Source organism: Spermophilus citellus (assembly GCF_964194105.1).
Source record: "Spermophilus citellus genome assembly, chromosome: 9".
In the NCBI taxonomy this organism is placed as follows: Eukaryota; Metazoa; Chordata; class Mammalia; order Rodentia; family Sciuridae; genus Spermophilus; species Spermophilus citellus.
Window position 1 is genome coordinate 74,554,756 of NC_138191.1, and position 27,223 is coordinate 74,581,978.

The following is a 27,223-nucleotide window of genomic DNA, read 5'->3' on the forward strand; positions in this document are numbered from 1 at the left end:
CATTGGAACACTGATTTCACTCATGTCATGTAAAATTCAAACCTTACAGAGTTTTGCTTGATTAGAAGCTCAAAGCTGAGTAGATGCCTTAATAGGTTGCTATTAATAGGCACTGATAACCATTTCAGCCTTATTCCCAGATCCAGGCAATATATTTTTATTTTCACATGCACTATTACTTTTAGGTGGTAAAACAGATGATATTAAATAGTATGAATCACAAAGCTAAATTTAAAACTTGCTTTTAAGTCTTTCTAAGTATCTCAGTTTGGTATTATTTCACATTTTTTCACATTGGATAATCTCCCTTTTAACAGAGAAGAATTAAAATATGGTACCTGAAGACAATATTAAAAAAAACAAGTTTTATTTCACAGTAAATAATGCTATTTTCCACTTAAAGTGGTGATATAAAATTTCTTTTAAAATAAGTAATTAAAAACAGTGAGTCAGTTTACAAAAAAAATTTAATAATACATGTATCAGTAGTGTAAAAATCAAAATGGTGGCAAGAATTCCACTGACTTCTAGAAGCATTTCCTTGATGTGCTTAGGCAGATCCAAGCCAGGTAAAATTCTACAGTGAAGTGGTGGGTGTTAACAATGGGGGCTGTGGTTAGGAAGAGCTAATATTTGGAGTCAGGTTTTTAGATGCATCTGAGGCTAGATTCTTCCCTGAGTCAGACAGATGTGAGTGCTGATACAGTAACTGAAGATAGTTTTGAATAATTTATTATTCTTGCTAATTCTTATGCTAAGGGAGATACTCTTCAAATTTGCAAGACAACTGAGTGGACATTAATGTATCATGATGTAGGATGAAAACTTGCTTGGAATTTTTAAGTGAACTAGAGTTCAGAGATGTTTGATGTTTTTTTTTTGGAGGTCCAGCCCTTGGATGTGCATTTCAGATCCTGGGCTGAGGTTCCTGGAGAAGCTGTCTAAGTAGGGAGGGTCCAGGACAGAAGGGCAGGACCTGATGGAGTCAATCCTGAGCTGTGGTCCAAGTGGAGTTCTAGGCTCTTTCCTGGGTCCTGGGAGTGGCCACTTTTGCCAGTCTTCAGGGTATGAGTTGACTAAAATGATGGATGGGTGTGATTACTTGGAGAGGTTGTAGGTTTTTATTTTCTATCTTAGTGATAAAATGGCCATTTTCATTCTTAAAATGAATTGATAGGACTCTGGCTTACATTTTATATTTTATGCAGATGATAACTACTTTTAAAAGATAGTTCATTATTTTGACAGTTATAAACATTATTTTTTAGCAAAACTGAGATAGCACTTTTATATACATAATGCTACATATTTGCAGGACTCCACCATTAGCTGAGTGACAGTTCTACCTCCTCCCACATATATAAAGATATGGTGTCCCTAACTTGTGGGATGAGTTGGTCATCTCATGCTTTCCCACCTGCCAGGTTACTTCTTGAAGTTGAGTAACTGTGAATCTATTTGCAGTCTAGGAAAATGATCATGGTTCTTGTGGGTCTTTTCTTTTTTTGTTTTTAAAAATATGATCATATCCTATTTCAGTTTTTAAAAAGTTAGTGTTTAGTTAATGATGGTACAATTCAAATAATGCAGTCATTACAAATTAAGTTTTACAGTGTTTTTAATGACATGGAAACAGATTATGTTATGATATGTACAAAGATTTGGAGATATCTGTATGTATATATGTGTTCTCAACTATGCAAAAATAGTTATGTAGACAATACACTGAAATGAAATACACTAGAATGACAGCCATGACTGTTTATAGGTCATAATGTTTTAGATAGTTTTTAGTTCCTTCCTTAAAAAAAATTTTCCACAGTGAGTGTATGTTAATTTTATAACCAGGAAGAAAGGAAACTTAATGACGCAATCAGTCACCCCTATCCAGTTGAGACAGACTTGCTTATTTGCACTTAGCTAAGTGACAGCTAAGCTATGGTTCCTGTTTATGTGCCTTTTTCTCCATGAATCACAATGATATCACTTGGTAAATGTGATTTTCACATATTGCTATTGCCATTATCATCAAATGACACTGTATCGGCCACCACATGTTCATGGATCAATGCAGGGTTAGGACTGGGTTATTTAAAAAACCAAATCACTTATTTGCATGTGTTCACAGTCAAAACTATAATATTTCCATGAATTATAATGATAATTTTTCTTACAAAATGGACATATTTTACCTAGAACAATCATGAACCTTTTTTTTTCTTTTTCTTTTTTGCTCCCAGTACCGGGGATTGAACTCAGGGACACTTAAACACTGAGCCACATCCCCAGCCCTTTTTTCTTTTTAGTATTTTATTTAGAGACAGAGTCTCACTGAATTGCTTAAGGCCTTGCTAAATTGCTGAGTTTGGCTTTGAACTTGTGATCCTCCTGCTTCAGCCCCTGGAGCTGCTGGGATTATAGGCTTGTGCCACTGTGCCTGGCCCTTTTCTTTTTTTTTTTTTTAACAGTTCCCAATCCACATAGTTTTATCTGTTTTCAATTACATTTATAGCTAACTTGGGATGAATATTTTAGTTTTATGAGACTTTTGACATGATAAAAATCACAAAGCAGTATAATCTTGGTGTAGGTTGGGTTGGGTCCCAGTGGTACACTGCAGAATCGTAACCACTATATAGGAAAGAGTTTAGTTTTGTGTTCCAAATAAGTTGAAGAATGCCAAATTAAAGTTAGACATCTGTCTTTACTTGGACCTGGGGGTTTCTTGTTATGCTATTACACATGTGAATCTTCCAATGGAGACTGAATGGTAAGTGTTTCCCAAGTATCTTTGACCAAAGCATCCTCTTTTCATTGAGCACCTTGGGAGCCATGTTCTCTGGGCGTTTAGGAAATGCATCTCTTAGTAATGAATCCCTTTGGTTTATCACATGGGCCACGAAAAGCAAGATCCATATTTCCTGGCCAAGGGAAAAGTACACACTGTTGACATTTTACTAGCTATGAGTTGATGTTTAATTGTTCCAAGCTATTGAAGTGACCTCTTTGGTTTGATCAATAAAGGAAACTCACCTCCCATGGTGTCCTCTCCAAATACATTTAACTGGTCATCACCCTGTTTTAAAAAAAAATCACAATATTAGATGATACTACTAACAGTTACTATTTAAGCTCCTGATTAACAATAACATATGTAAACTTCCAAACAACTCCACGAGGTACAACATAGCAGAGACAAGAATCTGAGAATGCTAGAAGTTATGCTGCTGAAGGTCACACAGTGGTGAGGGACAGAGTTCAGATTTAAAACCAGACCATTTGTCCACGTTCTCTTTGTACCTAGTGCAATATCCAGTCTCATTTTCTTGGTGTATAAACTGTGGACAGAAATCTGACTTCAAAAAGACAAAATCCTTCAGTGTCAGAAGGATTTTATCCACATCAATGGATAGCTGTGGTCACAGCTGTTTTATGAATAACTCTACAGTTTAAAGCGAGGGTTGCCAAGAATTCTGGTAAAGGGCCAGAGAGTAAAGCTTTGCAGTATTGTGGGCCACATGGTCTTTGTCACAACTATCTCATCACTGACCATACTCTGCCAATCTCTGAGCCAGAACATGAAATAAGGAAAGCTAGAGTGACCAGCTTTTGCTGATGCTTTAAAGTTTTCATTTTATTTCTAACAAGATGCTCCATTTTCCTTACAGAGTAGTCCGAGGTGTTTGGGGAAAAAATTCAGAAAGTTTTCTCATTCCGACCTATGTCTTCATCTATTTTATTGTCCCACTTCCTCACCCCTTATAGATGGTTATGTACAGAAGTTTCTTTCTAGGTACACAAAAAAAACAACTTCTATATAGCCAGGGATATACTTGATATAAACATATGTATTCTGATGACTTCCATTTCTTCTGCAAAAGAAGCATATTTTAATTACACCTGGATATGACATAATACTATCATATCATAATAGGATATATACTTCTGTAACATACTATTCTTCCCCCTTGCTTTTTCACAAATCAATGTGTTATTGACAACTGTCCATGTCAATATAGAATGTTCTCAGTAGAGAACGTTCTAGGTTACACAGCTTTCTATTTTATGATTGGTGCCATAGTCGTCATTGTTTTTTAATCAGCCCCTTTAATGATGGGCTATTGAATTGTTTTCAGTCTTTGACCACTTTTGGCAAAGTGGCCCAGTGAATAAAATCATACAAATGTCATTCCACACATTTACTCCTATAGAATAAATTCCAAGAGAGAGAGAGGACCCTGGAGTCACAGAATAAATGTCTTTAAAATTTCTATAAATTTTTGCCCAGCTGCTCTCCACAGAGGACATACCCTTTTGCAGGGACAGCCTCTTGCTGTCACTTCATCCCAGCCTCTTGCCTCTAATTCACTTTGATGTGGGAGTCAGTTAAATGAGGTTGTCTGGTTGCACTAATGCTCCGTTGAGGTAAACTGCCAAGAAAGCGCTTGGTTTAAAGTCAGAGACTTGCCATCCTTTTTAGTATATATGCCTTCAGGGTAACTTTACTGCTTGTCTTCTTAGATGAGTTTCCCCAAGCTATTCCAGGTAGAGAAGAGCTTTTAATGATGCAGTCATTCAGGGACACAATTACATCAATTAATTCCCTTCCAGGAATAGAAAGAACATCATTACTCCTCGGTAAGCCTCCCCACCAGTTCCCTTGTTGAATTCATTGCTCTTCAAAGTGGGAGTGTAGGGATGATCTAATGGACCCTACCCTACCCGCTTTTCCCATCTCCCATTTTACAGCTGAGGAGACTGATGTTTAGAGAGATCTGTGAGAGGCCTGTGGCCATACCATCATGTTCTTGGTGAGGTCAGGGTTGGAATGAGAACCACACCTCTTACTGCCTTATTTGGCTGCTATAGATTTAGTCCCTTTAGCGTAGTTGCCATAGTGGATGTTGCTGGTGTCCCATTTCTCTCCTGGCCCCTGGCTGCAGCACCCTTCTCCTCCTGCTGCTAAAAGCTCACAAAAGAAAACACGTCGCAGGTTCAAATTTATAGTGTTTTTTTTAAGCAAAATATTGACTTTTATAAATCCTTTGTTTGACTTTCTAATTTGTAATTTACATTGATACTTTCATTATTATGTTGGAATTTGGGTTTTTATTTATCCCAACTATTTTTATAATAGATAGTATGGATTATGCTAGAAAAAAATATAATGAGTAATTTGAATACATTTATTAATAATAATAATAATAAAAAAAGCTCACAAAAATATGGCCCTTGCCTCAAGTTGGGATGACTCCATGATGCAGTCTGTGCCCCGGGGATCCCTGTGGGAAGGTGCCAGGAACACATCTTTGCTTAGCTTGTACCCTGCCCAATCCTGCTTCTCCATCCCCTCTTCTGAGAGCACAAACTAACAGCACACTTGCACAAAAATGTCTGTCTCAGGCACTGCTTCTGGGGAAGAGGACCTACCCCAGAGACCTATTTAAAGCAATTAATATGTTTGTCTAAGATGCAGCTGCACAGTAAGAGGCTCAATCATATTGGCTAGAAAAAGATTATTTAATCAGAATCTGTCTGTTGCTTGTCAAACAGTTGTTGAATACATCCAGGTAATGTTAAGAGGAAAACACTGAGTTCTCTCCTTCACTTTTTAATATAATTGTTAGATTATCAGATTACACCCATCGCACAGGCTAAGCTATATCTGATTTTTCTTGTACATGTTATCTTATCTTGGGAGTTTGACCAAGGTTAAGCTGAATTCATTAAAACAAGGTACCATAATATAAAGGGGCCTACCTCACCTTTATCTGGCTTCTGGAGGCTGACCTGTTTTTAATCCAAAACTCTTATTCTTCTACTCTAGTTGCCCACATTCTTTGAATGAATCACAGCTTTATTTCCATTAATTCATTGATAATTAATAGGTTTCTAGGGCATAAATGTAACTGTCATTACTTCTTAGGAATGTGGTACCCTGACATGAAAGCCCAGGTGAATGGGGTATTTGACTGGAGGGAATTATTTTCCAGCAACTCTTATTCACCTCATGATTGCAGTGTGACTCTTTCGCAAATAAAATCAACTGGGCATTGTAAACACACACACACACACACACACACACACACACATTTGCATATTAAAGAGGGGTGAATGGCAAACCCTTCTGATTTTGGTATAAAAATGCCAAACTGCCCGTGGAAACACTTCATCTTGGGTTTTTAAAATTTTATTTTAATGCTAGGTGTATTATGCATGAAAGGCATTAATTTTGAATGCTAATTGATTTCAGAATGTCAGCTGGATATGGAGGCAAGGAATACCCTTATTCAGGACACATCCAGTGAGATGCTTGTGCCCAGTTGCTTTAGCGCTTCATCTTCAGTGAGGTGTAACTACAGGAATCACAATGCTTGGGCCACCGATTTCCACTGAGAGCCGTGAGTGCTTCTCTGTGCAATGGCCTCTTCCTAGGCAAATGCTCCGTTTAGCCTTTTACACTTAAGGTCTTTGGTCACCTTAAGGCGGCCTTATAGATTTAGGCTTTGTGGGTACAATGAGACAAAGCTGACTCTCCTAGTTCAGAGCATCGTGGAGTGGGATACTAACTCTTCTGAACTGGTAGAATATAAATGTAGGTACAGATTCTATGTAAGTGCCATTTTGGGCTCCTAGGTATGGAGCCAGTACACAGGCTGCAACGATGCCTTCAATACCAGCCCAGGTGGGTCAAGCTGCAGCTAAAGTGTCAAAGCAGTTCACCTGGCTGCATATTTTCGCTGCTGTTTATTGGGTAACATGTTGTTTACTTGTGGGGGAAGAGATTTAGAAACTGATTGAAAGGGTACATTCAGAACCTTGAGGTTGGATTAGTGGCTTTATGAGGGAAACTGTGGATTTGGACCTCAGATTTTGATCCTATCCCTGATTCTATAGTTAACCCAGAGCCACAAGGAAAGCAAAAGAAATCCCCATTCAACTTGACTTTCTTGTGTGGATGTGCAGGCAAGAAACTATTTCTACAAAGCTGGATTCTAGTTATGATCTGTAGGAAGAGCAGGTAATTGGTGTATATTTGTTTTCCTGAGGGATCAGAGTGCCTATCACCTCTATCTGAAGATATGGAAGTCTGGTGGTCACTAGCAGTGCCTGGAATTATTGAATTTTATGTGAAGGAGGACAAAACAGAACTACTTAGAAACACAGATAAGTTCACCAATTTTAAGAAAACTGTTACTGAGGAGAAAGCTCAATAGACCCTATAGCTTCACTTGCTCTTAGTTGACTTAAAAATCACTCATATTGAAGGTCTCACAGCTGGTAATACATATTCATCTCCTTGCTGTAGGTAATACCTCAGATGTGTGGGTAATGATGATAACAGTTGTCTAGGTTACTATTCAGAGACCTAACAGCCACGTTTGCCCTAAAACTGACTCTTCACTTGGCCCTGATAGGTGACTGGAATGGGCTAAAAGGCTTGCCATCTCTGTCTTCATATTGTGTCTCCTTTGCTACCTTAACCTTTGGGTCAGATTCTGCTTGGCTTTGCATGGAGACATGTTGATTATATGGAAAATGGTTTGTCCTAACTGTAAAACAGGGTTGATTTGACCTAGACTTGCTTATCCTCTATCCTCCCCCTTCAAGGAAAAGACACCTACTAGTCACCAGGCATAGAGACACCAGGCCATGGAAAGAGCAAAAAGAGGCGACAGCTGTGGTCCTGGAAGAGTTTTGCCTATTCCCAGAAAAGACGTGAATTTTATTCCCTCTATTAGCCTCTGTCTCCCTCATCTTATCCCCCTATCCTATATTTATTGGTAACTCCTCAAGCTCCTTGGAATGGAGAGGTTGCTTTGCGAGCATGGGTTCCCCCTTCTCTGTTCCTTGGACACAGAATAAAATCTTTCTCCCTAACACTCTTCTCTCCGACATTGATTTTTCTGTGGGACAAACTTGTGAACCTGGGTTTGGTAATGAACTGTTTATCGAGCTGCTTTGATTACAACGTAGTGGGTGCTTCTCATTAAAGGACCAATGTCACATGGCATTGCCCCAAGCAGATTACATCATAATAAGAAGCTGACATTCAAATAGTGCTTTACATTCCTGAAAAGGTGTTTGCAGATGTGATCTCACTTGATCCTCACCTGCAGCCCTGTGGAGGGGGAATGAGGGTGACTGGAGTTGTAAGAAGCCACTGGATGGGATGTGCTTGCTCGTCCAATGTCCCAGGAGGGGCAGAGTTTAATTCTCATTCTGATATTAATCATTACAGTCTCTGCAGAGTCTTCTTAATGCGTTCAGAGGTGGGGATCATGTATTTACATATGCCTGCTGTCCTTCCTTATTTAGATAGCTTTGATTTTTAAAAATGCTTTCAGGGAATCACAGAATCAAAGCTCCCCTAGGAAGGAGAAGGAAATAGTAAGTCATTTGGGGGCTGTCTTTCCTGATCAGAGTACCTTGTTGGTATTAGCCAGTGTTTGTATTTTGCAGGCCTCAAATGGCATTACGAGAAAGAGACTTGACAACAAAATCTTACAACTAAGATTAATTTCTTGCCCTAAAATTCACAATTGCTGCAAAACCAAACCAAACCAAAAGCAACATAAAAAAGACTGCTTTTTCCTTCTGATCCCACTAATCTTTTGTTTTTCAAAAGGAAAAACAAAACACAAATAAAACAAAAACATAAAAAAAGGGATTTCAAATATATTCCTAGTTTTTGACACAATGTCTTTTCTTACTTCAACTAGCACCAAGCAAATAGCACAAATTCTAAAAAATCACGAACCACAAAATGCTAGCATATGATTTTCCTAGATTTCCATTTAGATTGGTCTAGCGACTTGTCTTTGGTTAGAAGTAACAGCAGGGCGGTGTGACCCATGGTGGGACACAGAATGTTCAGTAGCTCTTGTAAGGGTCCATTTCATCGAGGAGCAGAATCTCGACAAAATAATACTGAAGACAAACCAAAACAAAAGGACACCGAGCTATTTCCCTATTTTGCAAACTGAAATTGAATTTTTTGGATTGTTTCCACTATGCCTGTTTAAAAAGAAAAAAAAACACTGAAACACCTCACACGTAAACAGTTTTAGGAATGATGGCTGGAACTGTTACTTAGATGGTATTGAGAGTGATTTTTAACATGAATGTGATCTCAGGAAACCCTAGGAGGTAGGCAGGTTTGATATTCTCCGTGTTTCAGACAAGTAAGCTGTGTTGCAGAGGATGACATGGGGCTTACACAGGAGGCCAGGGGTTGGTTAGTTTCCTGAGTGGCAGGCCTGCATTCTGCCTTTCCCCCGTGAATTGAGATGACAGGTGGTTGTGTGAAGCTCCCAAGGGAAAGGATCATAAACACTCATGGTGTCATCTACATAGAAATAAAGGGGGGGGGGTTCATTTGCTAACAGAGAAAGAGAAATCAAAGTCATGTCATGCTTATCAGATGATTTTTTTACTGGTTAGCTGTGAAGGAGGTTTTTGAAGTCCCTTGATCTTCAGCAGGAGAGTATTGAAAAATAAAAACACAACTCCATTTTTATCAGAAGGGAGAAGGAAAGTGCTTTTGAAAAATGTTTTGAGTGTTTTTATAGTTCTTTTCAAAGCATGTTTTCATTTAAAGTAATGGGAAATCTGGAAAAAAAAAGAATGGGAAGTGGTATGTAATTTAGTTACACCCAAGAATTTATTCTGCAGCAAGTCCCATTTCTCATTCACTGAAGTATACACAATTAGAGGTCTGCTTGCTGTGGAAGTACTTGTATAATTGAGTAAACAGGGATGAAGAATGGAGTGGATGCTAGGCTAACCTTTCTTCAGTCGTATTAAATTGTAGGTTCTCCGCGTGAGCAGCTTTAAACAGTGGTTTACAGACCTAGTTCTCTAGAAGAGACAGTTTTCTTCTTTTATGTATAAATTGAAATGTTGGTGTCTCTAATCAGAAATTTTAAAGAAAAAAAATTCCTCACTGTTTTCCTATAAATTCCTGTTTCACCATCTCAAATATGTGTCAACTTGACTCTCTGCTAGGAAATCATGAAAGGAACACTTTTCTTTTGTCCTCATCTACCACGTGGCAGCCTGGTCAAGAAGAGCTTTGTGAAGCTGGTGGTTTAAAGGGAAGAGATTTAGTTCCCATTCAGATTTCTTCCCATTTAAAGTTAATGTTGGTCATAAAATCACATCTGACTAGAAGCTTCCAAAGGAGAGTGATTTGGCCTTTATTTCATTGTAAAACAGAAAATGGCAAAGCTTAGTTTCAATCACTGGGAATTATAAGGCTTGCTTTTAGAACTTTGGGGGGCTATATATACACTCTTAGCAAAGTGGGAATCAGAGTATTAGAATAAAACATGTTCTATGTGTGTTCGTGTGTTTTTCGGGGAACAAAACATTACCCAAGTTTATCATCCTTTCCCTCACCAACTTTCTTTAAAAAGAAGAGCAAAAGAGGAGGTCGGTCTGGATGAGGGGAGCAGGTGCAGGACAGAAGGACTCTCACAACCCCTCCTCCATTTCTCTTCCCTCTGGCTCTCTAGCTAGGTACACAGGTGTACTCTAGTGCTTTCTCTGCAGTCTAAATTACTTCATGATCATCACCATCATACATGCAACGAACAGATTTCTACCTTTCCATCGACCACTCCTAAATATACAATCCAGTTCAACCTTGCTGCTACGTCTCCCACTTTTCTCATTCCTCCACCTGAATGTCTGTTTTCAATTCCCTGAGATTCCAGAGGGTGAGACTGAGTGAGAGTGAGGCAGTGTTTATTAATAGCCATTGGGCTTTGAGCCCAAGAGATACTAAAGATGACATTCAGGATGGACTTGGGAATCAAAGAGGCAAGTTAGAGAAAGTGTTATTCCCACTAGAAACAATCTCTAGATTGGCCAAGAGATATGAAAAGTAATCTTTGGGAGGCTTTGAAAGAAAGAAAAATTCCCTATTTAAAAAGAAAGACATGCATGGGGAGAATCAGCCTTACTCTTCCCTTCTAAGTTTTGCAAGTGGTTGTGGGAGATGCCATGTTTGAAGCCACACCACCTTGCTTCCATGAAGGGAGGAGGGAAGATGGGCTGTGTGTAATCCTGTATCATGGCTGGGCTAACCCTGGGACCATCTATCCACCTTTGGACTGTGGTTAAGGGTGAAAGCATTTTTAATTGTTTATGACATTTTTAGTTAGGTTACTTGCAAGTGCAAGCAAGGTCACTGAACCCTGTTGAACTGACCCACAAGTGCAAAATCCTCTCTTGGGTGAATGATGGTGTAAGTATAGATGATATGCATTTTTACATAGAAAAATCTGAATACTCCACCAAAAGACTATTAGAACTAATAATGAATTCGGTGAAGTAGTAGGATATAAAGTCAGCATACAAAAATCAGTGTCTTTTCTAAACACCAATAATAGTTTGCTGAGAATAAAATCATGAAAACCATACCATTCATAATAGAATCACCCCTCCCCACACAACCCTAGGAATACAGTTAGCTGAGAAAGTGAAAATTACAAAACACCGAAGAAATAAATTGAAGAAGATCCCTAATGGTGGAAAGATCTCCCATGTTCCTGGATTGGAAAAGTGGATGTTAAAATGTCCATACCATCCAAAGCCATGTACCTCATCAAAAAACACAATGACATTTTTCAATGAATCAGAAAAAAATTCTAAAAATCACATGGAAACACAAAATAGCCAGAACAATCTTCAGCAAAAATGGAGAAGCTGGAGGCATCACAATACCTGATTTCAAGACATACTACAGAGCCATAGTAACAAAACCAGCATGGTATTGGCATAAAAATTGGAGCACAGAAACAGAATAGAGAACCCAGATATAAACCCACGTATCTACAGCTGATGTTGACAAAGGTGCCAAGCGCACAATGAAGAAAGAACAGTCTCTTTTAACAAATGGTGTAGGTAAAATTCAATATCCACATGAAGAAGATTGAAATTTGTAAAAAAAAATCAACTAAAAATCTATCAAAGACATTAATGTAAGACCTGAAACTACTATAGAAAAATATAGGAAAAACACTTCAAGATATTGGTACAGGAAGTGATTTTCTGGATAGGACTCAAAAATTGACAAATGAGATTTCATCAAACTAAAACATTTTCTCACAGAATATGAAACATTCAACAGAGTGAAGAGATAATCTGTAGAATGGGAGAAAATATTTTCCAGCTATTCATCTGGCATAGCGTTAATATCCTAAATATATAAAGAACTAAAAACAAACAAACAAACAAAACCTGTAACCAAAAACAAGTAATCCAATTAAAAGTGAGAAAATGATCTGAGTAAGCACTTCTCAAAAGAAGAAATAAAAATGCCTAATAAATATATGAAGAAAATGCTCAATATTAGTAGCCATCACAGAAATGCAAATCAAGACTACAAGAAGATACCCTCTTCACCCCAGTCAAAATATCTATTTTCAAATAAAAATAAAAACACAAATTTTCAAATAAAAATAAAAACACAAACAAATAAAATCCCCCCAAATAACAAATGCTTATGAGGATGTGGAGTAAAAGGAACCCTTATACGTCGCTGCTGGTGGAAATGTAAATTAGCACAGCTACGATGGAAAGCAGTATGGAGAGTCTTCAAGAAATTAAAGTAGAACTACAATGTGATCCAGCTAGTCTATTCTTGGGCACATATCTAAAGAAATAAAGTCAGCATATTAAAGAGGTACCTGCATGCCTAGGTATACCACAGTGGTAAGTAGTATAATAATACAATAACAATACAATAACTAAGTTGTGTAATTAGCTCAGATACTTGCCCACAGATGAATGAATAGAAAAAAATGGCCTATATACACATAGGCTACTATTCAGCCATACAGAAGAATAAAATCCTGTAATTTGCTGCAAAATGATGGAACTGGAGGACATTGTTTTAGGTGAAATCATCTGAGCACAGAAGGAAAAGTATTACATGTTCTCTCTCTTATGTAGAAATTGAAAAAAAAAAGACCTGAAAGTAGAAGAGGGATTACTAGGGTCTAGGAAGGGTGCTAGGGGTATGGGGATATGGAGAGAGGGAAGAACAGGATCAGTGTATGATGCATGCATGTTCGTAATTATCATTGTGAATCCCTTTAATTTGTACAATTAGTATGTGTTAATAATTATAATAATAATTTAAAAAACCCAAAGGGATGGCCCTATTCCTTCTCTTGTGAGGGCTACAATTAAGTTTAGAGAGTATATAGTATGGTATTTCCCTACAATGGCTATCATAGTATTTATGGTCCCACATGCTCTTCCAGAATCTTCTTACTCCCCCATCAAGAAATGTAGTTTGAGCTGGGCACTGTGTGCACACCCTCCATCCCAGCAGCTCGGGAGACTGAAGCAGGAGGATCACAAGTTCAAAGCCAGCCTCAGCAACTCAGAGATGCCCTCAGCAACCTAGTGAGACCCTGTCTTTAAATAAAACCTTAAAAAGGGCTGGAGATGTGGCTCAGTGGTTAAGCACTGCTGGGTTTAAACCCTGGTACCGCCCCCCCCCCAAAAAAAAAAAGAAAGAAAAAAGGAAAAGGAAAAGAAAAAGAAAAAGAAAGAAATGATGTAGTCTGCTATAGTTTGGAGCTTGAATGTCTTCAGAAGCCCTACATTGTTAAAAGCTTGGTCCTCAGGATGTCATTATTGGAAGCTGGTAGAACTTGCAGGAAATGAGGCCTAGTGCAAAGTCTTTAGGTCATTGTCAACATGCCCTTGAAAGGGACTGTGGGACCCTGAACTCTTTTTCTTCTCTTTGCTCTCTGGCTCATGATACAGGGGCTGTGCCTTGCCATGTGCACCCATCATGATATGCTGCCTTACCAGGCACACAGCGATGGGGACAGCTGATGATGGAGGAGAACCTTCCAAGCTGGGAGCCCAGACATCTTTTCTCTATTAAAACACACACACACACACACACACACACACACACACACACATTTGTATGTATATATAAAAAATAGTTATGACCTTAAAATAAGAAAATTCAAAATCATGAAGACAAATTATGGCAGTTATATTGTGTTTGTATCCATAAGGTATACGTTCTCTTGCAAACTGAAAAGCTGTACTTGAATCACCACAGAGACCAAACTTGTCAAATAATTATTTTTATTCAAATTAGTTTTTATTTATGCATATTCTAGTCCTGTGCTTCCAATATATTTTGCCCTGTTTTTCCTAGCATGCAGTAGGTGCTCAAGGGTTGCTGGCAGAAAAAAAAGCATCACTTATTGAATTCCTGCTAGGTACTACAACAGATGCTGTCACAGCTCTCTTATTATCTTATGCTAATAGCACAACATTGGTTTTATTATTCTTCACTTAAAAGTGAGACATTAAGGGCTGGGGATGTGGCTCAGTGGTAAAGTGAAGTGTCTGTCTGGCATGCTCAGAGCCCTGTGTTAGACCCCCAGCACCACACACAAAAAAGAGAAGTGAGAACATTATTAAGTCCCAAGTTTTCAGTTCTGAAAATATTTCAAGGAAATTGATACAAGCACATTAAAATAGGTTGGAAATCATAATCTAGCATCTATATCTTATTATATTGGTTGATATGTATTAATACTATAATTATTTTATTATAGCATAATTATTTTATTAATATAATTCTATAACATTATATATTATATAACATTATATATTATACTTAAGTTTTTAAAATTTTTTTTAGTTGTTGATAGATCTTTATTTTATTTATTTATATGTGGTGCTGAGAATCAAACCCAGTGCCTCACACATGCCAGGCAAGTGCGCTACCACTGAGCCATCCCCTATATTTAAGTTTTGATAGGTGTTTTACATCTGGGACAGTGGGATGAAAATGAATTAAAGCTATGAATTTTTTACTTTACAGTTTTACCTACCTTAAGAGAGGAAAAAGCATATTGGTGTTTTAAAGAGAGTTTTGACATTTGTCCTTTTCTGCACCATTGTACCAAACTCTCCTTGGTAGAGCAATGGCAACCACAATCTCAAATTTTCATGCTTCTCTGCACTGTTATTTTGCAGATCTTCTCAGTTAGAGGTGACTATTTTTCCCTGTGCTTGAACCTGTGCCAGTCAATGCAATGAAGAAGAGGCTGGGTCTACAGCTCAGTGGCAGAACACTTGCCTAGCATATGTGAGGCTGGGTTTGAACCTTAGAGCCACATTAAAAAAAAAAAACCAAAATAAAATAAAATAAAAACATGCTGACCACCTGCAACTACAAAATATTAAAAAAAAAAGGAAGAAGAAGAGGTAATGGTGTGCGGATTCTAAAATGGATGAGAGATGATGTGGAGCAAAATTTGAGTTATTCTAGTGGAGGTCGTCCCAGACCACCAAGGCCCTGGCAGACCCAGCAGCTGGCCACACGTATCGAGTAGGGTTCTATCAGAAAAACAGAGCCACTTGTCTATTTATGTCCATGTCCATGTCTCTGTTTCTACCTATGAGATTTATTGCACAATTGTGGGTAGACAAGTCTGAAATCCATAGGGCAGGTTGGTAGGATGGAAAGTCAGGAACTGACAATGGCAAAGCACAAAATTCCCTGTTTCTTGGGGAACCACAGTTTCACCTGGTTGGATGAGGTTCCTCCAGGTTATGAAGGGATAATCTGTACTTAATGTCAACCAATTGTAGATGTTAGTCACATCTACAAAACACCTTCACAGCAAAACCTAGGTAAGGATTTGCTTAAATAACTGGGTACACAGCTTAGCAAAGTTAACACATAAAACTAACCATCACACTGTGGAGGTGGGAGTGACTGAGATCAGCCACGCCCCGCCTTAATCAGTAGAACCACCTAGTGTCCAACCCAGTGTCCAACCTTACTGTATCAAGAGAAATAATAAATGGATGCTGTTTTAGGTCACGAAGTTCCACACAGTGACACGGCAGCACTTAACTAAACATATAGCATTTCTTACTTTGAAATGGCATTTGAAAAATCCTTTAGCCCAAGGACTTTTGCCCTTTCTTTTTCAGCTCTGCTATAGTTTCCCCAAGACAACGCAGAGGACAGCTACAGGGTGGTTTCCAGAGTGACCTCGCCTGACTGTGGGCCTCCTGGAAATATGTTGTACTTGGAAGCCAGCCTTTGTGTCTTCTCTTTGTCTTAAAATCTTAGCACAAAACTCCACAGGAGGTAAAGAGAAACATTTTTCTGGCTTTTGAAAAGCTTTTGGCAAAGAGTATTTGGGGAATGTTTAAAAGTCACAATGACATCATCTGGAAAGCACACATTCAACCCACCATCAAAACAGCAGCAGGTACAAGAGCCAAGGAAACTGGTCTGCTCTTTTCTATGTCTAGAAGTCCCTCATACATAATGCAGTACAGAGAAAAGATGCAACAGTCAGAAGGAGAAATAATAGAGGCTTGGATAAGACAAATCTACTTGAGAGTTAACCCTTCAAAGCTGGGGCATTCAGAATGGAGAACTGGATCCCCAGGACTGAGAGAAGGCATCCCTGTCTCCATGGGGCTGTCTCTGAGTCACAGCTGCCAGCCATGTGCAGATCTGCATTGTACACGGCACAAATATTCTTGGCCAAGGAGCCAAGTGGGAATGAATCTCACTAACCTATGGGCCCCCAACAGATGTGGATGCTTGGATGGGGGTGTTTTTCTAATCTGTACAAAGTTACAATAGGAGCCAACAATTGTCCATCCTGAGGTGAAGTTTTATCACCACTCCTCACCACTTTTTTAAGTATTCAGAATAGAAAATAAAGAAAGTATGGGGAAAGAAAGCAAATCAACTTTACAGGCTTTGCAAATACACCTCTGTGGTATCAGTCAGAGGCTGCAACCTCACTCCCCAGTCCCCATGGCAGTCTGAATAAACATACACTCCATTTATAAGCTGGGGACTTGCTGTGTGAACTTAGGCCAGTCCTCTAAGTCCCCTGCCCCTGAGCCTACCCCAGTGCTTTACGCCTTGTCTGTCAACATTCGGGAGAGGTCACTGCTGCTTTGCCTCCTTTGCTGATTGGCAGCAGAAGAACCACCCCCCCCCCCATTCCTTTCCTGCTTACATGAGGATACAAGGTGGTGAGGATGGGTGAGGTGTGAAAAGAAGGAAACTACAAATCTATGATGAAACTGCTCGCCCCCCAGGAGAGGTGCAGGGCAGGTCTTCTCAGACACACCTTATGAGTTCAGAGGAGTCTCCTGACCCTAAAGTTACAAGACACCAAACCCTTAAAGAATAATGGGAATATTCTGAAGTCTAGAATCAGTCCTCTCATCAATGCCCCTTCATGTCTTTTCTGTATATGTACACAATTAAAGAATTAATAGCTCTGAAGAGGAGTAAGTATGGAGGAGATTATGTCAAGGATTTGACACATTTGTAATTATTTTAGAGAAAAAAATAAGGTGTGGAATTACCATATGTGAACTAGATGATCTATAGTTATATTTTGTTGCAAAAAATTTTACCTTTGAACATCAGTTTCATGAAATCACATTTATAAGCCTTGGATATACAGGGCGCTCTTGTTCTACAGGCCCTGCATAATACAGAAGTGTGAGGGATGGAAAGAGGGATTCTTGTGGTTGTAAATATGTCCCCAGATATCCTGGGGAGAACGAATCAAGAGCATCTACATTACAAAGAAGGAAATGATACGCTGGTCAGTGTATCCTTAACACTGATCCTTAACCATACCAGACAGGACTCTATAGAGATTTCATGTGCTTTGCTTCATCCATCAATGAATAAATAAGGAAACTAGATACTATTTTTACGCAAGTGTATGTTAGTATGTATTGCAAGAGTTAGTATATGTTGTATGTCCAAATCCAAAGTAATATCATCCTACAGAAACCACTGTATTTTCTTGAAATTTCAATGTCCAAAATTAATGTGATGCTTTACATGATGGAGAATATTTTCATCACAACTACTGGCAATGCAATGTTAGAAAAAGTATTGGGATTGGGTCCAGTCTTCTCTGTGTGCTTTGGGGAATGCAAATGAGCCCTTACTCAACACTGAGGGCCCACTCTGTCAGGAACTATGCCTAGGCTGGGGGGACAATGTCCCAGTCCTTACAGAGCTTGGTGTTTACTTAAAGAGATTGATATTAAGCATATAATTAAATGTATATTAAAATGGATGTACCTAAAATGCAGGGTTCTGGGAAAATTAATACAGGAGCTCTGATCTGGACTGGGATTGGAGAGTAGCCTCTGTTGGCCAAGTAGGGAAAAGAGAAAGGTGGGTGGTGGGCAAAGACAAGAATATCCCAGGAAGAGCACTTAGCTGATGCCAATGCTCAAAGGAGGAGCCACTCCCACCTTGGAGAGGCTGAGGCTCAGAGCTGTAGGGAGGGTGCGCAAGGTACCCGGCAGAGCCTCGTGGGCCACAGTAGGGCCTCAGGTTTTATCCCAGGACAATCAGGAGGACACTGGAGGGGCAGCAAGCTGGGTTGTGACATAATCTGTGTTGTGTTTTTATCAAGATCACTGTAGATTCCATGCAGAGCATGAACCTGGAGGTTTTGTTCTAACGTGTGGAGAACAACGGCCACTCCAGAGTAGGTTGCTAAGAGGAAATGAGACATCCGAAGTGTTTTGTAAACAGTCAATTCTCGTCCAAATGCAGTGTTATTACATTCTTACTATGTCAAGGCAGGCGATGTTTTACTCATGTCTTCAGAAAAATCATGTCTCTTATTTAAGGTTATAAAATAGGTTTGGGCTCAAATCCAGTGCTAGACACCACCCACTATTGCCACCTACTCCTCTGATAGAGGCTCCACTCCACTGCCTTAAAATTCTTTGTCGCAAAGGTTATCAAAGAGCATTCTGAGGTGAAACCTGAGGCTCCTAACCAGAAAGGACTACTCCAGCATTTCAGCTCAGCACGAAGTGGGTGACTGGGACTTGCTGTTAAAAGGCAGAGAGAAGAAACACAACGTCTTAGGAAAACCTTGTGGAAAATAACCCACTAAATGTATTATTTTCTTTTTCTTTTTCTTTTTTAAAGGGATGTGAGGTTCAAGAGCAACTATAGTACATTTACTTCTTCATTTTTTTAACTTAATTGAGCAGTTGCCATGGCAACTCAAGAACAGACTACTCATTGCCTTCAATGAATTGCAGATACACATTTTTCATCTACTGAAATTTGCAGCAAGCTTTTAAAAAAGGTAATCTTGATCTGTTGCTTTTTTTTTTCCCCCTGTCTGGTGTCAACATTCTCTCTCTACATGACCCTGCCGTGGCATCTCTTCATTTTCATGAATGAGAAAAAATGTAAGAAGAGGGGCGAGGGTTGGAAAATGGCATCAGGATTCAGACCTGCAGCCAGACAACAATGGAAGGGGCAGTTCCCTCTTTCCAAGAGGAGCACAAAGTCAGCACCTCCTTTCTTGGCAAAAGAGCTTCCAGAGACCATCTGAAGAACTCAATCCTGGAACCAGAGGGACTCAAGACCCTGAGAAGCCTCTCTCCCTTGTTCTGACTATTTGTTCTCTTATTATTCCCTCTGCCTCTGCCCCATCCATGCCCTCCCCCCAAACCAGTTCCCACTTCTGTCCATTCTCCCCAAGGTTGCAACATTATATTCTTAAAATGCAGATCTGAGGGTATCTTCCTGCTAACACCGTCAGGGACCTTCTACTGCTACAGCTCACAAGGCCCTTCTGACCTGTACCAGCCTATCTCCAGGCTCATCTGTGTCACTGTCTGCCTCCATATGTCCCTGGGTATGCGCTGTCATTGATTCAGCCTTTTACCTTTACTCAGAATGACTTCTACCTACCTACTCAACCCTTCTTGTTAAAAGACTCATTTGAAGCTTGAATTTGAGTCAATCTTCTACCTCCCACTGGTATTAATTCCACCCTCTGATGTGCTCACAGAGAGTGTTGGATCTCTGTGATGATGTGTACTTCAAGCTCTGCCCTATATTAGAGTAAGTCGTATACTTTATTCATCTTTTCATCTTTCATAGTGCCTTGAACGTGGAAGGCAGAATGAGTGGTTCCCTCACCATTTTAATAACATGGCTACAATTTCTCAACCTGGTGGAAACCTCAGAACTCTTCCCAGCACCCACTCTTCCTCTGTAATGTGATGCTGGCCCCATGAGATTGGATCAGGAATGCACCTGCACCAAGCTTGGACAATTAATATTCTTTCCAGGAATTTAGACTGTGAGGGACGGGGCTCTCTGCTGGGCAGACCAGTTGGTAGATACTTTTACCATCATGGAAATGTGACTAGGAGAAGAAACAGGCCTGCACAGAGGAAAATGAGGTAATGCATAGAAGGGAGCACACATACAATAAAGGGAAATTCTTAATGGCTTTTCAGCACCTGGGTCCACACTGTCTCTGGGGTTCAGGTGCACTTTTTCTTGGTTTTATGAGATATTTTGAAAGCTCTATAATAAATTTACCTTTTTGCTGAAGCTAGGTTAAACAGTTTTTTTTTTAAATTGACTTGCAAACTAAAGAATCTTATCTAAGACACTCACATAATGAAGGAATGTTTTTGCAATTCTGGTCTTTCCCAGGAGACTGGCATCATTGAAAGCAAGGACAAAGTGAATCTTAATTAAGTTTTGTAGCCTCCAAATCTAGCATAGTGCCTGATGTTCAGTAGGTGTTCAATATGTGCTTGCTGAATTGACATAATTGATATTTTCTTGAATCAAATGAGATGATATACAAAAAACATAAAGCACTCAATCAATGGGAACCAAATTTGTTATTGAACCAGTGATGCTGATCTCTGGCCCCTCACTCATTTCTCCTAGGAGGAGGAGAAGACAAAGACAGTACTTTGGGGACCTCACCCTTATTCAGAAGTCAGGCAGAGAGGAGGAGGAGGGTGCTAGTTATCAGCACTCTTTCAAATATTAAGAGAAAGTCACCCTCCGAGTACCATAGCTTCTAGGACTTCTCTGAAATGTTCTACTAACTGAATTAGTAGAATTAGCTTACTCATTGAATACATTTTTATGATAATCACATTAGAGTGTGGAACCTTTGCGTTTAATAAAGAAAGGAATTTGGTACTAAATTGCAAATAAGGCAGCATAATTAAACTAGTCATAAGCATTGCAGAGGTCCTAATTTATACAGAATTGGTACAAATTACTTTTCTTTATTAAAGCAGGTTCAAGTTATTAGTAATAATTATCTTAACCTACCCAAAGAGTATTTTCAATAATTCAGTCTTATGATTTATATATATATATATATATATATTTGTAGATGGATATAATACTTTTGTTTTATTTATTTTTAGGTGGTGCTGAGGATTGAACCCAGTGCCTCACATATGCTAGGCAAGTGCTCTACCACTCAACTATAGCTTCAGCCCCCAGTCTTGTGATTTTAAAGCACAGAGAACAATGTCACTGTAGTTATTGAATGTGACTCTGAAATTGAGACTTAGAAAACATGCAAAACATTCAAATAATGGTGTTTTTACTACTTTTATGCAGCTATTCAAAAGTGGTGGTAAGGAAGTATATTAATATTGAAAAATTCATAACATTCTATGAATAGACAGGCAACTAAACAGTTGGTATACTGTGACCCAGTTTTATAAAAACATGTATGTAAGAATTTTAATAAAAACTTGTGTTAACATGTTCGATAGCTTGAAATTAGGTGCCTGGTTAAAGATGATTTTCCTTTTAAGTATATTTTTAATTTCTAGAACATATTGAACATGTTTTGCTCAAGCACAAAATTTAAACAGAAAATTCATTCATTCACTCATCTATCCAGTCATCCTTCCATCTGTCTGTCCATTTGACAAATATTAGTTAGGAACCTAGAATGTGTCATTCCTACTTAACCAAGGTGGGGCTGGGATTGTGGCTCAGTGGTAGAGTGCTCGCCTACTTAACCAAGGTCAAGGCAGGGAAAAGCATCTTGGCCTCATCACCTTCTTGGGTGGAAGCTACTGCAAGAAGTTACTGTAGTGGATAATGTAGACCACCTACTCTCTTGTTGATGACTTTTGAACAGGATAAGAGGGTGTGGGAAATGTTCTTAGTGGGAAGTCAGAAATGCTTTACTAAAGACTATCGTTTGTCCCCCTACTAAGAAGATGTTCAATTTTCTATTTCAAACAATATTCCTCAAACATTTTTCAATACCCTCTGAATCATTTTATTTATTTATTTATTTTTTAAAAAATTTATTTATTTTATTTTATTGGTTGTTCAAAACATTACGAAGATTGCAGAATCACGTCGGTTACACATCTATATTTTTACATAATGCCCTATTAGTAACTGTTGTATTCTGCTACCTTTCCTATCCCCTACTATCCCCCCTCCCCTCCCCTCCCATCTTCTCTCTCTACCCCATCTACTGTAATTCATTTCTCTCCTTGTTTTTTTTCCCATTCCCCTCACAACCTCTTATATGTAATTTTATATAACATTGAGGGTCTCCTTCCATTTTCATGCAATTTCCCTTTTCTCTCCCTTTCCCTCCCACCTCATGTCTCTGTTTAATGTTAATCTTTTCCTCCTACTCTTCCTCCCTGTTCTGTTCTTAGTTGCTCTCATTATATCAAAGAAGACATTTGGCATTTGTTTTTTAGGGATTGGCTAGCTTCACTTAGCATAATCTGCTCTAGTGCCATCCATTTCCCTGCAAATTCTATGATTTTGTCATTTTTTAGTGCTGCATAGTACTCCATTGTGTATAAATGCCACATTTTTTTATCCATTCATCTATTGAAGGGCATCTGGGTTGGTTCCACAGTCTAGCTATTGTGAATTGTGCTGCTATGAACATGGATGTGGCAGTATCCCTGTAGTATGCTCTTTTAAGGTCTTCAGGGAATAGTCCAAGAAGGGCAATAGCTGGGTCAAATGGTGGTTCCATTCCCAGCTTTCCCAGGAATCTCCAAACTGCTTTCCAAATTGGCCACACCAATTTGCAGTCCCACCAGCAATGTACAAGTGTACCCTTTTCCCCACATCCTCACCAGCACTTGTTGTTTGACTTCAGAATGGCTGCCAATCTTACTGGAGTGAGATGGTATCTTAGGGTGGTTTTGATTTGCATTTCTCTGACTGCTAGAGATGGTGAGCATTTTTTCATGTACTTGTTGATTGATTGTATGTCCTCCTCTGAGAAGTGTCTGTTCAGGTCTTTGGCCCATTTGTTGATTGGGTTATTTGTTTTCTTATTGTTTAATTTTTTGAGTTCTTTGTATACTCTGGATATTAGGGCTCTATCTGAAGTGTGAGGAGTAAAAATTTGTTCCTATGATGTAGGCTCCCTGTTTACCTCTCTTATTGTTTCTCTTGCTGAGAAAAAACTTTTTAGTTTAAGTAAGTCCCATTTGTTGATTCTTGTTATTAACTCTTGGGCTATGGGTGTCCTATTAAGGAATTTGGAGCCCGACCCCACAATATGTATCTGAATCATTTTAAACCAAGTTGAAATATAGTATATTTTTAGGATTGGCAAATGAACTTCCAAAAGACAGTGAAGGTGATATTTCTTTCATTTTTTATTTGGACCAATGTTTGGAAAAAATAAATGTATGTCGTAGTCTTAATTGAGGTTTGATAAAAAGGAAAGAGTGCATTTGTATGTAAAAATTCATTCTTTGTCTTGCTTTGTATATTTGCTGTGACATGACTATTATTCCAAATGCTCTTCGTTTGATTTCTCTTTTGCAACAAAACTAGCAATAATATAATCTCTTATCTATACCTTTTCTTATTTTGTGATTATGGTGACCCATAAAGTCTGGATCATGTTATTAGTATCTGCCAGTCCTAGTCACTGTATTTGAAATTTTCTTTGTTTTTGCCTCAATGACTATTAATAAAATTTGTATTCTTGGGCAAGTTCTAAAACTGTCATATATCTAAGATACTATGTGTATCTTGAGCCTAAAGTGATGTTCTCTTCTTATCCTAAGACCATAAGATCTAGAGCCTTAACAGGTTTCCCTGAATGCCAATGTTTCTCCTTGGTACTTACATTATACTGGATTAAAGAGTACCTGCTCTATTTTTTTTAATATTTATTTTTTAGTTTTTTAAGTGGACACAATATCTTTATTTTACCTTTATGTGGTATGGAGAATCAAAATCAGTGCCTCAAGCATGCTAGGCGAGCACTCTACCACTGAGCCACCACCCCAGCCCCCTACATGCTCTATTTCTTTAAAATATGACGAAATGCAATTTAATGATTCAGAAGCTAAAATAGGAAAAGTTTAAAGAGTATCTTTCCTTTCTGCTTCATGTTCAACTCTTTTTATTGATAATGATGGCCACCATTTATGATAATGAGGCCCTACTCTGTGCTAGACACCGTATTAGCTGCTAGGGATATAGAGGTGAACAAGACAATACTCCATGAATATTTGTTAAACCATGATTCTCAAAGTGTGGACAATCAGCATCAGCTGATTGTTAGAACTTGTTAGAAATACAAATTCTCAGACCTTACCTCAGACCTCTTGAATAAGAAACCATGACCCAGGGGAGCTGATGTTACTTCAGGTTAAAGAATCATTGGGTTAATGAATGAATGAATGAAGACAATGGCCTTTGGGATCTTCCAGTCTACTGGGGTGGTTAGGGGTGGTTGTAAGCCATTCAGAGAAATAAATTGGCAATAACAATTCCCCTAACCTACTGTAATAGGGAAAATGTAGAATTCCTCAAAATTGTTTATAGACTGGAGAGGCAATAAGGGGCCTAACCCTTTAGGAACTTATAACCCAGGAAAGGACTTTAAAATTAATCTTAAGGGCAAAACCATTAAAGGGTTTTAAAGGAAGAGAGTGATAAAATTAGGTCTCTGTTTTAATAAGCTTACTTGTGTTCTTTGAAGAAAGGGAACAAGGTAGTGTAGGAGACAAAGGCCTCAGGTCTTAGCACTCAGGAGGGAGGTTAAAGTCTGAAAACTATTAAAATTTGCTTGTGGGCAGTTGAATCACTAACTCGTCTTGTATTCATGAAACCAAAAACCAGGATCCTATTCCCTACGTAAGACATGTAGGTAGTTTGGGAAAAACAAAAACAGGAAAATCTCTAGGTTTTGGCATTGAGGGGTCTACTGAGAAATGACCAATCTTTGCTTGTGGCAGGGTGAATAATGGCCCCTCAAAGAAGTCCATTGCCTAATCCTCAGAAGCTATATGTTGTCTTCTATGGAAAAAGGAACTTTACGGAGGTGATTAAGGATTTGAGATGGAGAGATTTTCCTGATTATCTGGGGACAGAGTGTATCATAGGGGTGCTAGAGAGAGAGAGAGGCAGGAGGTCAGTCAAAATGGGGATAAAATGAAGCATTTGTGTGTGTATGTGGGCGGTAGTGGAGAAAGACTTGAGGAGACTATCTGCTAGCTTTAAGGTGATAGAGGGAGGCACAAGCTCAGGAGTTCAGCAGCCTCTAGAAGCTAGGAAAGGCAGGGAAATGGATTCTCCCCTAGGAGCCTATAGCCCCTAGGAGGAAGGGGCTCCTGCCGACATGTTGGCTTCAGAACTTCTGTCCTGCAGAACTGTTAAGTGATAAATTTGTGTTACTTTAAATCAATAAGTTTGTGGTAATTCGTTACATGATTAACAATACCCTGCCTAATCATGCTGCACTAATTATCCACCTTTGGATGAGCCTCCTACTCCAGCAACCCCCACGCATCCAGAGCTGTTTGCTTGTCTCATTTTTAATATAAGTGAATGACCATGGATCTCAAAATTTAGGAGGAAATCTTTGAGTGGGAAAGGAAGAGTTGGGAATAAGAGTTGGAAATAATCCTAAGAAAATAAAAATAATGTAAGAGATGAAGAAAATTAAAAAGCAATCTAAATATTATTTTTTCTCAGAAAGATATGAGAAGCTATTAGAGCTATGAAGTAAAAACAGCAGAGGGTGGGAAAGGAACAGTTAGACAAGAAGGGCTCTTATAAAGTAAAATATGATAGCTGAATTAAATTTGATAGAGTAGTTGGCTAAGGGGAATTTAAGGAATTTCCCAGAAAGCAGAACAAAGAATATGGAGCGGGGTGGGGGAGAATGAAAGGATTAATTCAGGAAGCTTAACACTGGATTCTAAAATGCAAGAACAGAAATAGCTGAGAATAGAAAAAAAGCAAAGAAAAAAGAAATTCTGTAAAATGCTCCAGGGTTGAAGGCTCTGAATCTCTGCATTGAAAGGTCATACCAAATGCCCAGCCCTGTGAATGAGAAAAGATCCTCGTGAAGGCACCTCACTGGGACACTTCAGAACACCAGGCGTGAAAAAAGAATCTTTAAAAACTTTCAGAGAGGTCTGGGAAAAACAAGTCTGACATTTAGAACAGCTTCAGATTCTGCACCCCAGCAAGATAGAAGACAATGGCCCAGCACCTCCAACATTGTCAGGAAAGGTCTAGGATTAGATTCAGGTAAATCATCAGAAAATTAGGAGGAAAGAACAAAGCCATTCAGCAATGGAAAACTTTTAAAAACCTTGACATTACATTGCCTTTTTTTTTAGTTGTAGATGGACACAATACCTTTATTTTGTTTATTTTTTTTGTGGTGCTGAGGATGGAACCCAGTGTCTCACACATGCTAGGCAAGCATTCCACCACTGAGCCACAACTCCAGCCCTATATTGACCTTTTTTTTTTTTTTAGGACTCTGCTGCAGGAATGTCAGACAGTACACAGAGACTAAGACACCCCAGACCCTAGAAAGGGGCTCAAACAGGTGCACACAGGGAGTTTACTGACTTCCCCCAAAGAGGCTACATGGGGCAGGAGAGACCAGGCTTTCAGCCTTTGGGGTACACTGTGCTCTGTTCCCTACCCATTCTACAGGGTTGTCAGGAGCTGGGGGTACCCACCATCTCTGTTAACCCACAGCTAAATGGCATCTCAGGATGTGGGATTCTCAGCTTTAAAACTGGGAAAGACCCAGGCATCCAGAAAGGTTGGCTGCCCTTCCTGGAACTGCAGCTCATCCTTGTTCTTTGTGTCTCTGTCTTTGGCACACACTCTCTGTAAGGTCAACTCCTACTCACCTACTAGCCCTGGTTCCACTTAGGAGATGGGAAAATCCATCCCTGTGGAGGTAGTTTTCTTCTCCAGCAAGGTGTTAATAGACATAGTCTTCTAACTTCCTGAGACATTTGTCCTTGTGCAGGTGCTACATGAAACTTCTCCCTGATCTGAGGTCAGAGCTGCAGTCTGAGCAGGGTTTACTTCCATTTTCTTGTGAGATCA

The 27,223-nt window shown here is 39.0% G+C and overlaps 1 protein-coding gene across 4 annotated transcripts in view; it reads right to left on the reverse strand.

The window, feature by feature from the left end:
- AK5 (adenylate kinase 5) overlaps positions 1 to 27,223 on the reverse strand; it is a 264,012-nt gene that overhangs the window by 63,213 nt on the left and 173,576 nt on the right. For all 4 annotated transcript variants that reach the window (XM_081307956.1, XM_081307957.1, XM_081307955.1 and 1 more), the window contains exon 9: positions 3,034 to 3,076. In XM_081307956.1, the coding sequence (XP_081164082.1) occupies positions 3,034 to 3,076 (43 nt within the window). The remainder of the gene's footprint in view (positions 1 to 3,033; positions 3,077 to 27,223) is intronic.